This window comes from Equus asinus, chromosome 1, assembly GCF_041296235.1.
Source record: "Equus asinus isolate D_3611 breed Donkey chromosome 1, EquAss-T2T_v2, whole genome shotgun sequence".
Taxonomy (NCBI): Eukaryota; Metazoa; Chordata; class Mammalia; order Perissodactyla; family Equidae; genus Equus; species Equus asinus.
The window spans coordinates 158,389,290-158,404,842 of NC_091790.1; the positions used below are offsets into that span (position 1 = coordinate 158,389,290).

At 34.3% G+C, this 15,553-nt stretch overlaps 1 protein-coding gene across 4 annotated transcripts in view; it reads left to right on the top strand.

The window, feature by feature from the left end:
- The window catches only part of TAX1BP1 (Tax1 binding protein 1), a 78,291-nt gene that overhangs the window by 19,920 nt on the left and 42,818 nt on the right, over positions 1-15,553 (top strand). For all 4 annotated transcript variants that reach the window (XM_014841032.3, XM_014841033.3, XM_044765484.2 and 1 more), the window contains exons 4-5: positions 1,944-2,131; positions 5,794-5,952. In XM_014841032.3, coding sequence (XP_014696518.2) covers positions 1,944-2,131; positions 5,794-5,952 — 347 coding nt within the window. The remainder of the gene's footprint in view (positions 1-1,943; positions 2,132-5,793; positions 5,953-15,553) is intronic.

Genomic DNA, 15,553 nt, shown 5'->3' on the forward strand with positions numbered 1-15,553 from the left:
CCTAGATCCAATCCAAAATCTCATGTTGCGTTTAGTTGTCATATCTTCTTAGTCTCTTGCAATCTGTGACAGTTCCTCATTCTGTCCTTGTCTTTCATGACTTTTACATTTTGAACAGTACTGTTCAATCTTTTCCTTTCTTTTTTTTTTGGTAGCATGATCCTAATTTGGGGCTTGTCTGATGTTTTCTCATGATTAGATTGAGGTTATAATTTTCGGGAAGAATACCATAGAAATGATGTTGTATCCTTTTCAGTGCGTTGTGTCAGGGAGTACTTTGTGTCCATGTATCTTATTACTGGTGATACTAATCTCAATCACTTGGTTAAGGTGGTGTCTGCTGGGTTTCTCCACTGTAAAGTTAGTATTTTTCCCTTTGTAATTAATGAATATTATGGGGAAGCTACTTTGAGACTAAGGAAATATCTTGCCTACAACAATTGTTGTTGTGTTTGCCTAATGATGCTTTTCTATTCTCATTCCTTGTACTTTATTAGTTGGAGTTGTTATGTTAGGAAGAGTTGTCCTGTTCTCCATGGACTCATGGATATTTATTGTGTTCTGTGGAATAAAATCTAATACTATAATTTCTTTGTTGTTCAAATTGTTCTAGCTTTCTTTGGCCATTGGGAGCTCCATCAGGTGAGCTCCTGAATTTTTTGACATCTCCCCCGCCACACTCCCCCAAGCCTTCCATTTCTTTTTTGAGTACTTTTTTCTTACTTTCAAGCACCACAAGATGTTCCAGGTTTATCTTGTATTTTCTCTGCCCCTCTCTCCTGTTTCTAAGGAGAAAGGCCAGCTATTTTTTAATGAATGAAATCAGACGAAGTAAATATCATAATAATAAGGCTGAAAATTTCAAGATATGAAAGAAGAATAACAGGCATGCTTACTACAGATTTGTGGGTAGATATTAATATCCAAGATAAGGTGAATATATTCATCTTTGTAGTTCATTTTGCAATCATTGAATGCTTCCTTTTTACAAGTCATTCTGGGGGATTCCAGAATTTTTATGTGTATTATATATCTGCCTTCAGTATTTCTGAGGTCTTGATATAGGATATAAAGCATGCATATAATGACTAATAATGCTAAGTATACTGTGGAGTTTTTTTTTTTTTTAATGTAAACAGTACCATGGGAGCTATGGAGAGAGGAGGTAAAGATTAATTTTGAGGTAGGATAATCCAGCAAAATTTAAAAGAGAGGGTAACAATTGAGTTGAAGAAAGAAGGAACAAAATTGAACACACATTATTTATTTGTCAGATAGTGGGCTAGATGGTATAAATACATTATCTATAAATACTTTGGAACTCTGAGATAGATGGCTTCATATCTCTTCCACATAAGAAACTGGGACTCAGGGAGGTTAAGTAAATAGTGGTAGAGCTGGAATTCCAGAATAAATCTGTGTGGTTCCAAAGCTTATTTGTGTTCTGTTGTATCAGTGGACCTCATCTTCTTTTCTGCTTTACACAATTCTTATGTGCAGCCTATTCCTTTTGTTAATATCTCACTTTTGCGTGTAATGAATTTCAAATTTGAAGAAGATTTTTTTTTAAATTATATGTTCCCACCTTCAATCCTCCTAGATTTTTATGCTGGTTTTTCCCTTGCTCCTTCTCCAGCTTCTTTCTGATTGAAAAATACATACTTGACTCTCTCAGATGAGTTGGTTTTCCCTAATAAAGATGGGGGAAAGGGTATTCTGGAAGTATAAACTTAGATCTAAGATAAGAAAAATTTCAGCATGTTTAGGGAGGAAGAATGAGTCTAGTTTTGACAGATAATTTGTGAAAGATAGGAGGAAAGATACTCTAAGTGTCTGGAACAGGGTCAGGAATGAGAGGAGATGGCAACTATAGTTCAATTAAATTGAAATAAGATTAATTTTATAATAGGAAGTTTAATAATTTTTTGTTAACTTCCTCTTAGGATATTACCTTCCAAATGATGATGGAGAATTTTATCAGTTCTGTTATGTCACCCATAAGGGTGAAATTCGTGGAGCAAGTACACCTTTCCAGTTTCGAGCTGCTTCTCCAGTTGAAGAGTTGCTTACTATGGAAGATGAAGGAAATTCAGACATGTTGGTGGTGACTACAAAAGCTGGCCTTCTTGAGGTTGGTACCAACACTGAGCTGGTGATTCATAGTTAATTTTAAGAACAGAGCTCACACTGGTTGGCATTTTAAGAATTTTCAGGTTATGCAAGAGTATAATCTGAAAATCAAATGCTTTTTAACTAAAATAATAAACTTAGACTGTCAGTTTTGAAATACTTTAAAAATTTTTCTCTCACAATTATGCTGTTGATTTCACTGTGGCAGGGACTAACTGTAAGGCTTATTAGTATTTTGTGCATAGTAGATGTGCAGTAAATAACTCCTGAGAGTATTTAGACCTAAAGCTTTCCTAATGTTCCCTTACCCTAACCTTTCTTTTTTTTTTTTTTTTAAAGATTTTATTTTTTCCTTTTTCTCCCCAAAACCCCTCCAGTACATAGTTGTATATTCTTCGTTGTGGGTCCTTCTAGTTGTGGCATGTGGGACGCTGCCTCAGCGTGGTTTGATGAGCTGTGCCATGTCCGCACCCAAGATTCGAACCAACGAAACACTGGGCCGCCTGCAGCGGAGCGCGCGAACTTAACCACTCGACCACGGGGCCAGCCCCCTAACCTTTCTTTTTTAGTGGTGGCCTAACTCATTGATTGTAGAACAGTATATATTTGGAGGGTGAAGCTGGTGGGAAAGTGATGTAAAGCAATAAATGTAACTGTAATTGGGTGTGAACTTTATTTCACTGTGCAGTGCTCTTTCCCAAATGTGGCAGTAAATCAGGGAAGCATCCCAGTCTTTTAGTTTAGGTTGAGAATTTTTAGGATGATTTCTTTTCCCTGTTCATCTGATCAAATGAATAAGCCTGGATTACCCATAATTTAAAAAGGAAAAGTGAAAAGTGTCTGTTTTTTTAATTGAATATTTTGAAGTCATTGCATCAACTCCAATAGAAATTTACTGGGTAGATGGTCTAATAATGTTTTATATCTTAATGTTTAGTAGTTATTGAAGGAGAAAATGGAAGAACATTCTTATTTCAAGATATTTCTCAATATCTTTACCCTAAACCTAAAAAATTAGAATGTTACACTTCAGTTTCTATGAAAAACAGCTGCTTTAACTGGTTCGGTGTACATTTTTGGTTAGTTTACATTCATATTAGTCTATGGCAAGGCTTTGCTTTTTCTTTATAATCAGGTGGGTATTTTTAAATATTTTTAGTATTTTATACTTAGGTGGATTTTTTTACATTTTTAATGTAAATATTTTATGCCTTTTATTTCATTTTATTTATCTTCAAAATCTGAGACTAGAGAAAAAAGACAAGAAGTTATAGATATAATACTTTTATTAGACAGTTGAATGAAGATGGTTAGGAACCAATCATTTTTTATTGTGAATTCTTCCATAACTTCCCTTCCCCCTCCAGAAATTCCTCTCTTATCTTACATAAAGAAATGTAACTTTTATAGGGTGACTAAAACATTTTGTGGTGACAACTGCCTCATGATCAAGGTTTTTAGCCTGGTATTTGAATGCTAGTCAAAGATGCTGAAACGAGCCCAGCTCTTAGGAAGAATGCAGTTAGCGTTTATATTGCAGCATTTTGAATACTTGTAGACCACCCTGATTTCGGGGCCTCCAACAGAAAGACAACGGGCATTTTGACATCAACATCTCTGTTGTGCTCCTTCTTTAAGTAAATTGGGACATTGCACAATTTATTTTGCTTCTTCCTACTCATAAAATCCTTTATAAAGAAAATTTAAATTGTTGTCTCTTAGGTAGATATTTCTAAGATAAAAAATTTTTATGCTCTGACCTATTTTTTGAGAATTCTTTTAAATTTCCTCATTCCTCAAAATCTTTAATGATTTTATCTAAGGCTGCACAAAATTATTAGAAATGTGAGATATCTGGGGTATTGTTGACATTAAAAGTGATTAATGAGACATCCTTCAATATATGAGCCTTGATTGGATCCTAGATTTTAGAAAAATAGATATTTGGGGTAGTGGGGGATACTTAACTATGGACTGTGCATTGGATGTTATGAAATTATTATTAATTTTCTTAGCTATCATAATGGTAGTGCTTGAATAGGAGACGCTTGCTGTGAGTACTTAGGGGTGAAGTGTCTGCAGTTTTGCATCAAAAAAAATTATGTAAATACACTTAAGTTTATAATGGGTGATAAAATAAACATGGCAAAATATTAATAATTAGTGAATTTAGGAGATGGATCTGTAGGTCTTCATTGTAAAATTTTAACTATTTTGTTTGCTTGAAAGATTTCAAAATTCAAAATTGGGGGCAGGAATTAGACTTGTATACATTTTTATCTAATTTTAATTCCTTGTTAAAATTCTACTTAAGATTCAGTGAACTCTTCAGAAAGTATGTGCCAGTTAAATGAATCACTGGGAAAAAGTGGTTCTTTCATAATGTTTCTATTGCACTATGTCAAGATGTATTTTCATTTTTAAGCTACCAGAAAGTTTAGAGCCAAAAATGATTTTTTAAAAACATAAATAAAGTATAAAAGAAGTTAAATGAATAAATTAACTGTTCTCTTTTGAGGGCGTTTACTCATGTCATTTTCATTTGGTCTGATGCAACAGGTAGCAGGGTGATTTAAAAATTTTTAGCTTTTTAACCTTCATAAGAGTTTAGTCAGTTTGATTTCCTCACTTTGGAAAACTGACTTGGGTGTCCAAGGGGAAAACGTTTTAGCTAAGTGTGTGATTCCTCTTTTGTGAAATCTTCCCTCTGAGTCTCCATTCTTCCCCTATTAGAATCAAAGACTTCTTGCTGTAAACAAAATATTAACCATTTTATTTACTACTATTTTAGGTCCCTTAATTTAGTAATTTTTTAGAATATTGGAATTTAGATTTTCCTGAACTGAGTAACTATTAGTGTCCACATAAGAATCAGTTATATTGTTAATATATTGTTACAGTCTGCATTTTTGTCCTAAAATTTACATTTACTTATAAAGTTTGTTTTGGTTGAGCAAAACGGAGGTGATTATATGTATAGAAACTGTTATTCCTTATTTAAAGAACCAAAACTTTTAATAGTAATCCCATAGATGTGAAGGCCTTATGTAATACATAAGGAAGTTCTTAATAGCTTCAAAGATTTCCCATAGATTTGCATTCAAGAAGAGGTACACATTTTCTTCCCGAATCTTACCCATGGAAAGCCCAGAATTAAGTCACTTATGAAACGTAATATGTCTTATTTTTTTTTAGGACTGATTTCAAAAGTGGTTAGCAGGCAACTTCATAATAAAATTAATTTTATACCTTTTTTTAATGTTTTCTTCTTTGCCCAACCAAAAGATGATTTAAATTTATTATTCATAAGGGCCAGCCTTGCTGGCCTAGTGGTGAGTTGAGCATGATCCGCTTTGGTGGCCTGGGTTTGTTTCCAGGCAGAGACCTACACTACTCATCTGTAAGTGGCCATGCTGTTGGGGCGGCTCACATAAAGAAGAGGAAGATTGGCAACAGATGTTAGCTCAGGATGAATTTTCCTTAGCAAAAAAAAAAAATTGTGATTCATGAATTTTTCTAACTGAAGGCTAAAAGAGGCTGATTGGTATGAAGTAGATAGTATGTAAAAGTTCTTTCTGTGAATTTATTCACTACTTTTTGAAATGGAAAACAATTTATAACATTTTAGGATTATAAAAAAACTATGAATTTTTTGTTTTACAGTTGAAAATTGAGAAAACCATGAAAGAAAAAGAAGAACTGTTAAAGTTAATTGCTGTTCTGGAAAAAGAAACAACACAACTTCGAGAACAAGTTGAAAGAATGGAAAGAGAACTTAACCATGAGAAAGAAAGATGTGACCAACTGCAATCAGAGCAAAAGGTTAGTTGTGTCTTCAGTAACTATTTGGGTTTGATAATGTATTCCCTGAAACCCACTTTTTTTTTTAATTGAGATCATAATAGTTTATAACGTTGTGAAATTTCAGTTGTACATTATTATTTGTCAGTCACCATATAAATGTTCCCCCTTACTCCTTATGCGCACCCCACATACCCCTTCCCCTCTGGTAACCACTAATCTGTTCTCTTTGTCCATGTGTTAGTTTATCTTCCACATATGAGTGAAATCATACGGTGTTTGTCTTTCTCTCTCTGGCTTATTTCGCTTAACATGATACCCTCAAGGTCCAGCCATATTATTGTGAATGGGATGATTTTGTCTTTTTTATGACTGAGTAGTATTCCATTGTATGTGCGTACACACACACACACACACACACACACACAAACACATACACACCAGATCTTCTTCAGTCGATGGGCACTTGGGCTATTGTGAATAATGCTGCAGTGAACATAGGGGTGCATAAGTCTCTTTGAATTGTTGAGTTCAAGTCCTTTGGATAAATACCTAGTAGTGGGATAGCTGGGTCATATGGTATTTCTAATTTTAATTTTTTGAGAAATCTCCATACTGTTTTCCATAGAGCCTGCACAGTTTGCATTCCCACTGGCAGTATATGAGGGTTCCCTTTTCTCCACATCCTGTGCAACATTTGTTATTTTTTGTCTTGGTTATTATAGCCATTCTAACGGGTGTAAGTTAATATCTCAGTGTAGTTTTGATTTGCATTTCCCTGATGATTAGTGATGTTGAAGATCTTTTCATGTGCCTATTGGCCATTTGTATATCTTCTTTGGAAAAATGTTCAGATCCGCTGCCCAGTTTTTGACCAGGTTGTTTGGTTTTTTGTTATTGAGTTGTGTGAGTTCTTTATATATTTTGGAGATTAACCACTTGTTGGATATGTGATTTGCAAATATTTTCTCCCAGTTGGTGGGTTGTCTTTTCATTTTGTTCCTGGTTTCCTTTGCCTTGCAGAAGCTCTTTAGTCTGATGAACCTGTTAAAATGCTCTGTTTTCATTAAATGTTAAGTTAGGGTTGGGGTTAGGGTGTGCTATTTTGTGTAGTTATTATTCTTTTTTCTCTATTCTTTACACATTTCTCTCATTATTTGTACCTGGATTTGGCAGTTTTCCAAAGTGGAATGCCAGTGTTTTCTCTTTCACTCTTTTGCAAGCCAGAGGGGTGGAGGTGAGACAGAAGATGATTTCTGAGAACAGCCCATTACAGCATGTACTTAGCCCATGAGATCAAGAACACCCTGAAATGTGGCCTTTGAGGTTTTGACTCTTATCACTTTGAAATCCATGGGAAGAGTGGACGATTGGGAGAACAGGAGTTATGGAATGATAGTCTTCAATTGTGTGAAATTACTCATACACATCAAGCCATGCCTCTGATCCCGTTGAGTGTTAGGTGACATTCAAACAGTTTCAGGTTCTCTCTGCTGTCCAGGTGACAAGGATAACACTAAAGCACTACAGATAACACTAAAGCTTATTCTGACAGACTTAGGTTCAGAAAGTGGTAGATTGAGGTTTCGGGATTAATGAAGCAAAATTTGTAGGAGATTGTGGCTGTGGTACCCAGTAAAGGTCTTCAGCAGAAGTTTTTATGGCAAATCATAAGTCTTGATGACAGTCACTAATCTTGGTGGGAACTCCTTCCCTGCTGCCATTCTTGCATTGGGAAGATGAAGTATGTGGAAGTGATGTTTTAAATGATAGTGTATACTACAGAAAAAAGGACCTAGAATGGTGTTTGTTACATAGTAGATTCTTTATAAGTGCAAGTAGCCATTATTGTTTTACTAGTTTTCATAATGATGAACCAGAGAATCATCAAAGAAGAACTAAAATGTGAACAGTGTCATAAGAGGAATGGAAATTCATAGAATTTCCCCAAGATTCTGAAAGTAGTATTTATATAATGTAAAAAAAAAAATTCTTAGTTATATGTTGGCAATTGCTTATTTCTTGGGATAAAATGATATGCTTGCTAGTATTCCTTTATTAGATAGTTTTTCTTTGTTACTAGTCTCAGGGCTTCTGGTTTTTTATGAATTTGCTTTTTACTTCCAAAATTACAGTCTCCATCTTATTTATTTATTTATTTATTTTTTTGGAAGGTTTTATTTTTTTCCTTTTTCTCCCCAAAGCCCCCTGGTACATAGTTGTATATTCTTTGTTGTGGGTCCTTCTAGTTGTGGCATGTGGGACATTGCCTCAGCGTGGTTTGGTGAGCAGTGCCGTGTCCGCGCCCAGGATTCAAACCAACGAAACACTGGGCCGCCTGCAGCAGAGCGCGTGAACTTAACCACTTGGCCACAGGGCCAGCCCCTACAGTCTCCATCTTAATTAGGCAGGTCTGCTGGGCAGTTGTAACAGCTCAGAAACTTTCAGACTTGTCTTAGTTGGGTGGCTTATAAAATCCATGACATTTCTTGGCACTTGTTTTAAATATATTGCATGATGTGAATTCTTAAAAAAAAAAAAAAATCTTAGGGGCTGGCCTGGTGATGCAGTGGTTAAGTGTGCACATTCTGCTTTGGTGGCCCAGAGTTCACCGGTTTGGATCCTGGGTGTGGACGTGGCACTGCTTGACAAGCTGTGCTGTGGCAAGAGTCCCACATATAAAGTAGAGGAAGATGGGCACAGATGTTAGCTCAGGACCAGTCTTCCTTAGCAAAAAGAGGAGGATTGGCAGCATATGTTAGCTCAGGGCTAATCTTTCTCAAAAAAAAAAAAAAATTTAGGAGAGTAGTTCTGAAGATCTTCTCTTTGGATACTGAGTATATAAACTACTGAATATCTGGAGGGCTATTTTGATGTATCATCTACAGTTTCGATTAAAATTTTATAATGGACAGTATACTAGGAATGATTGGTTGAAATCTTGTTTCTTCATGATAGAAGAAATTAATTGCATTTTCATTGTTTTATAAAATAATATGATTAGCTTATTACCCATTCAGTACTTGACAAATACTGACAATTAAATGTTTATAATAATTAAGTGATTATAAATAAGATCTTTCATCTTTTATAAACACTGACTTTTCTCGTTGTAAAATGCCACCCTAACACTTTTACTTTGTAAATTAAAAGAATTGGATATGTTAAGCTTATCAAAACTGATTGATTTAAGTAATGCCTATAGTTATATTTAAGGTTGTTTTGTGTGATTGGCTGTTTGAAGGAATAAAGTAGATTAAAACTGAAATCAAACGTTTGTAAATTGAGAACTATAAATTCCGTATTATATTTCCCCTAGATTATTTTAATGTGGTATGTACGTTTATGTACACCCTAGATTTAAAAATAAGGATAATTTTTACATTCATTTCTAGTTCAACTTTAATACGTGTGGAATTTTCTCCTCTTTAAAAGGCTGATTAATAAAAATAACTCCTGTAACACTTAATGTAAGCCAAATGCTGTTCTGAGCATTTTTACATTTGTCAACTCACTTACTCCTATGAAGTAGGCTCTGTTATCTGCTTTTTACAGAGGTAGCACAGAGAGGTTACTTAACCTGCCTACGATTGAACAGTTTGTAAGTGGGAAAGCAGGCAGTCTGGCTCCAGCCAGTACTCTTAATCACGCTCTATACTTCTGCCTCTGAGGGTCGAAGATGTGAGCTTACCTAAATGATCTTTTTTAAAAACAACTTTATTGAAATTTAATTTACATACCAGAAATTTTATCACTTTAAAGTGTACAATCCTATCATTTTTATTATATTTACAGAATTGTGCAACCATTACCATGACCTAATTTTAGAACATTTGTATCACCCCAAAAAAGAAACTTTGTACCTATTTGTAGTCATTCTCCGTTTCCCTCCCCTCTCAATCCACTAATCTAAATATCTGTCTGTGTGGATTTGCATATTTTGAACATTGCATGCAAGTGGAATCATATGTAGTCTTTTGTGACTGGCTTCTTTCACTTAAAATGCTTTCAAGGTTCATCTGTGTTGTAGTATGTATCAGTACTTCATTCCTTTTATTGTTAAATAAAATTCCATTGTATTGATTGATGTCTTTTTTTTTACCCCAACTTTACATTTATTAGACTTACATAAAAATTAGCAGTTTGTATGTATATTCGTTGTGTTCTTGTTTTTGTTTCGTTGGAGTGCTAGATATGTATTTGAAAATCAGAAGATTGAAAAGTAGGGCTCAGGGAACCAGTGATACTGAATCTTGTTTTTCAAATAGGACTAAAATGGGCTGTGACTCTGTTAAGTTTTTTGTTTTAGTTTATAATTTTTTGGAGCCTAAACTATGAATTGAGTTTTTTGCATAAAATAAATTATTTTCTTAACTTGAATGTTGATAGTATAAGATGTACTTCAAGGCATTTTTAAAGTAAATTCTTTTTGAGGATACTAAACAATATTGCATAAACCACATAAGGAACATGTTATGAACTGTTGTATGTGTTCATATTGTTTTTGTTCTTAAGTTTCACAAACTGGGTAGGATACCTTGAGAATTACCAGGCATTTGGGAGTTACTACAGGTTTTGGAGTGAGGGAGAATGAAAGATCTCTCATTATGGTGACTCTGGCTAGTGTGGACCTCTTTGACTTTCTTTATGTTTTTGGCTTTCTCTTCTCTAAAGCTTTATTTATCATTGCGTTGCATCCCTGGTTTTGGACAGAGGTAGTTTAAGGCATTTAAACTGCTTAATATATGGAATTGCTCCAATTGCTTATATATATCTATATATGATATGTATCTTGATATACAGATATCTATATATATATTTCCTAATAGGTGAAATTGCCAAAAACCAATTTTGAATTTATGATACTGAATTTCTAATTCTCTTTTACTGATTGTCATTGAGGGAAAAAAGACACAAAGGCTTAATTTAAATGATTAGGGCATGATAGTTATAACTTATGTGTATATGGCAATAAATTTCTTTAAAGCCAATTACGTTCATTTTGTATCTGATTTGCTAAGTAATAGTTTCAGGAAATTCATAATATTTTGTTTCTAAAATATAAGTATATTTATATATACTTTGAACTAGCTCATACTCCTTGTAGATAAACACTGAAGTGTAAGATGAAGCATTTTTTTATAGTTCCATACAACTTGTATCATTGAGTATTTTCCATTCAGTTTCTTTTTTTTCCCCACCAGCTTTATTGAGGTATAATTGAGAAGTAAAATTGTAAGATATTTAAAGTGTACATTGTGGTGATTTGATATATGTATACGTTGGGAAAGGATTCCTCCCGTCTAGTTAATTAACACATCCATCAACTCACATATTTATCTTTTTTTTTTTGTGAGAAGATTTAAGTTCTACTCTCTTAACAAATTTTAATTATACAATACAGTGTTATTAACTATAGTCACCATGTTATACATTAGATCCTCAGACCTTATTCATCTTGTAGCTGAAACTTTGTCCCCTTTTACCAACCTCTCCCTATTTCCCCCACCCCTGGCCCCCTGGCAACCACTTTTCTACACTCTGTTTCTTTGAGTTTGACTTTTTATTTAGGTTACACATATAAGTGATACCGTGCGGTATTTGTCTTTTTCTGTCTGGCTTATTTCACTTAGCACAATGCCCTCAAGGTTCAGCCATATTGTTGCAAATGGCAGGATTTCCTTCTTTCTTATGGCTGAATAATATTGCATTGTATATATTGTACCACATCTTTATCCATTCATCCGGTGACACTTAGATTGTTTCCATATCTTGCTTGTTGTGAATAATGCTGCAGTGAACATGGAAGTGCAGATGTCTCTTCTATATCCTGTTTTCATTTCTTTTGGATTTATACCCAGAAGTGGGATTGCTGGATCATATGTTAGTTCTATTTTTAATTTTTTGAGGAACCTCCCTATTATTTTCCATAGTGCCTGCACCAATTTACATTCCCACCAACAGTGTTCAGGGGTTTCCTTTTCTCCACATCTTCTCAACTCTTTGTTTTCTCTTGTTTTTTTGATGATAGCCATTCTAACAGGTGTAAGGTGATATCTCATTGTGGTTTTGATTTGTAAATCACTGATGATTAGTGATGTTGAGCACCTTTTCATGTACCTGTTGGCCATTTGTATGTTATCTTTGGAAAAATGTCTGTTTGGTTCTCTGCCCATTTTTTATTTGTTTATTTTTTGAGGAAGATTAGCATCTAATCCTCCTCTTTTTGCTGAGGAAGATTGGTTCTGAGCTAACATCTATGCCCATCTTCCTCTACTTTATGTGTGGGTTGCCTGCCACAGTATGGCTCAATAAACAGTGGGTAGATCCACACCTGGCATCTGAACCGGTGAACCCTGGGCCACCAAAGCAGAGTGTATGAACTTAACTGCTGCGCCACTGGGCTGGGCCCTCTGCCCATTTTTAAATTGGATTTTATTTTTATTACTTTTTTTTTTTTTTTGCTATTGAGTTATGTAAATTCTTTATATATAATTTTGGATAGTAACCTCTTATCAGTTATTTGATTTGCCCATATTTTCTCCCATTCTGGAAGTTTCTTCTTCATTTTGTTGATGGTTTCCTTTGCTGTGCAGAGTTTTTTTAGTTTGACGTGGTCCCACTTGTTTATTTTTGCTTTTAGTGTCAAATCCAAAAAAATCATTGCCAATGCCAATGTCAGGGAGCTTACTCCCTGTATGTTTTCTTCTAGGAGTTTTATGGTTTCAGGTCTTAAATTTAAGTCTTTAATCCATTTTGAGTTGATTTTTGTGTATGGTGTAAGGTAGTGGTCCAGTTTCATTCTTTTGTATGTGGCTGTCCAGTTTTCCCAGCACCGTTTATTGAAGAGATTATCCTTCTCCCATTGTATATTCTTGGCTCCTTTGTTGTAAATTAATTGATTATTTATGCATGGGTTTATTTCTGGGCTTTCTATTCTGTTCCATTGATCTATGTGTAACTTATGTTACATAGCCACGTGTAACGTAGATCATTATAACAATACACACAAACCATCCAATTTCATTAAAATAAAAGGCAACTTAATATAAGTAAAATTACGTTATCCTAAATCTTTTCTTCTTATTCCCTGCCTCTTTAAAAATGTATGTGAAACCCAGTGTTAAAAATTACTTGTCCATGGAATGTATACATGTTTAGGAAATTATTTAGACATTAGATATGTTTGTAGCCTTTCTTCCCTCTTCTCTACTCCAACCAAAAAATTTCTTTGGATCTGCCGTTTTCTTATAAAGGTAGAATTTAAGTGTATTTGCTCATAGGAGATTTACATTTAGTTAGTAAAGTAGTCCTCGTTACATTTTATTGCATTTAAACTTTGCTTTCTTTGAATACGAACAATAGTTCCTCTTCATGGAAATTTTCTTAGTGAATTTCTTGCTTTTGTTGTTCTTTGTTTAAATAAAAGTATAAGGTTTTCTCAAGATAATTTTGAAGTTTATTACTGAAGAGGTTATATGAATATTTGATCTTTAAAGATGTTTAAATTCAGAGATCTAAAATAAATTATGATTTCTGTCAGGTTAGTTTATAAAAACAAAAAAGCCAGCTGCAACTTAAATAGGTTTTTATCAGGGCAATGCTAATGAAACAAATAATTGCCTAATTATTGTGGTAATTATTTATTTATTTTGCCTTTTAGCCCATTATTTTAATGCCATGAAGACAGTTTATTATTGTACATTGTTGTCTGTTATATATTTTGTCTGAACCAGAGAACATGCATTTATATTCTATGTGGCTATCTGCATAGCTCAGTATTGTAGTTGATTTCAAGAAGCAGAGTGTTTGAGAAAGTCCAGGCTAAGTCAGATGAATGAGATTTACTTTAAAATCTCCTAGCAATTTCTCTGAACAACATAATCCTTTTGCCAATAATTTGCTATTTAGAGTATTCAGGTACTAATTTACTAAAGTTTACCACTGTTTACATTTGAATCCAGAGTACCACACTTGTTTTCTGGACAGTAGTCAGTGATACCGTATCTGGTTTCTTTAGATACATTGGTATTCATTGGTAATCAGTTAATTTTGTCTTTTTTTTTAACATGGGAATAAATGTATTCTGTTACTTTAGATATTTTTAGTACATGATTAGCCACAGAGATAGGTGATTTACAGTCTTTTTATCTGGTTGTTCCTATTTGAGAGTTTTATGACTTGGGAGAATTGACAATAGTGGCTCGTGGTAGCAGTGATCCTTAAACCTAGCAGGAGAGGGAAGAGTCTGCGGCATGAATCTGAAATATCCAAGTCTCTTAGTCTCCTTTTGCCTGCATTTTTTAATTGTTCTTATCTTTGTTTTAATATTAGAATTAGGCACTTTGGCATGATTTGCAAACACTGTGATCAGATGAATATTTATCCCAAATTTCAAGTGTTTTTCAAAGATTGTGTTGTAGATTTTACTCTTTTAAGAAAAGTTATTTTTTTAAAGAAAGCATGATTCTTAGTTGTTTGTATGTACACTAAGGGCTTTGATGCCATTTTCATGCTCAGGAAGACTTAAGCACATTGAAGATGCCTATGCTTCGCTCAGACATGAGAACTAGAGGCCTGAAGAAGAATCTCTACTTTATTGTGCCTCTTGAAAATAGGCTTGGATACTGAGAAGCTGTCAGGTGCCTTTATGGGTACCAGAAAAAGATTCTAAGACTCTCAAGTTACAGTTAGAATTAATTTGTGACTTAATTCTGTAGAGTTAGCTGACTCATAGATAATGCAGTTAGTTCATGTTTTGCATTTAGTTGCTTGCCAATCTTTTCTTGTTCTTGCCCCATAGGTTTTTTAGAAGGCTATTTACCAACTGTAGAACTTCGTTAATTACGGAATCAGAAACTAGTTTTTGCCTCTGGGCAATCTAGTCTTTGTCCTGAGGAGAGATACCTGGATTAAATCTGTAGCCTATTTACAGTGCCAAGAGAACTTTTGGTAAAACTAAAAGTAAAAAATGTAGAAACTATTTAGAAACCTCTCTGGCTGTTTTTATACATCTGTCAGATTTTTACAAGAATCATTGAATTTTTTTTTTAAAGATTTTATTTGTCCTTTTTCCTCCCTGGTACGTAGTTATATATTTTTAGTTGTGGGTCCTTCTAGTTGTGGCATGTGGGATGCCGCCTCAGCATGGCTTGATAAGCCATGCCATGTCCGCGCCCAGGATCCGAACCTGCGAAACCTTGGGCCCCAGTAGCGGAGCGCATGAACTTAACCACTTGGCCGTGGGGCCAGCCCCATGAATTGTTGAATTTTGACAACAGTTGTAGCAGAGGGAATAAGTATTATCTGCTCTCTTTGGTAGTGTGGCTTTGGTGGTGGAAAAGCATTTGGCTTTGTATAACGCTTGTTGGTTAATGTTGCAAATTGACTAAGGCAAACATTTGCTTTGAGCAAAATGAAACCAACAGAGTGTATCTGACCACCATTGTGATAAGCTTTTTAATGAAGTATAGATACAATATAGCAATTTTCGTATTATAGGAAGATAATTAAAATGGTATTCTACCCCTAAGTAAAAAGTTTGGCTGTGTTATTTTATATAAATCAAAGTGACTTATAAATACTGTGTAACATTTGATACATTTAAGTTGGCAGTTTTCTT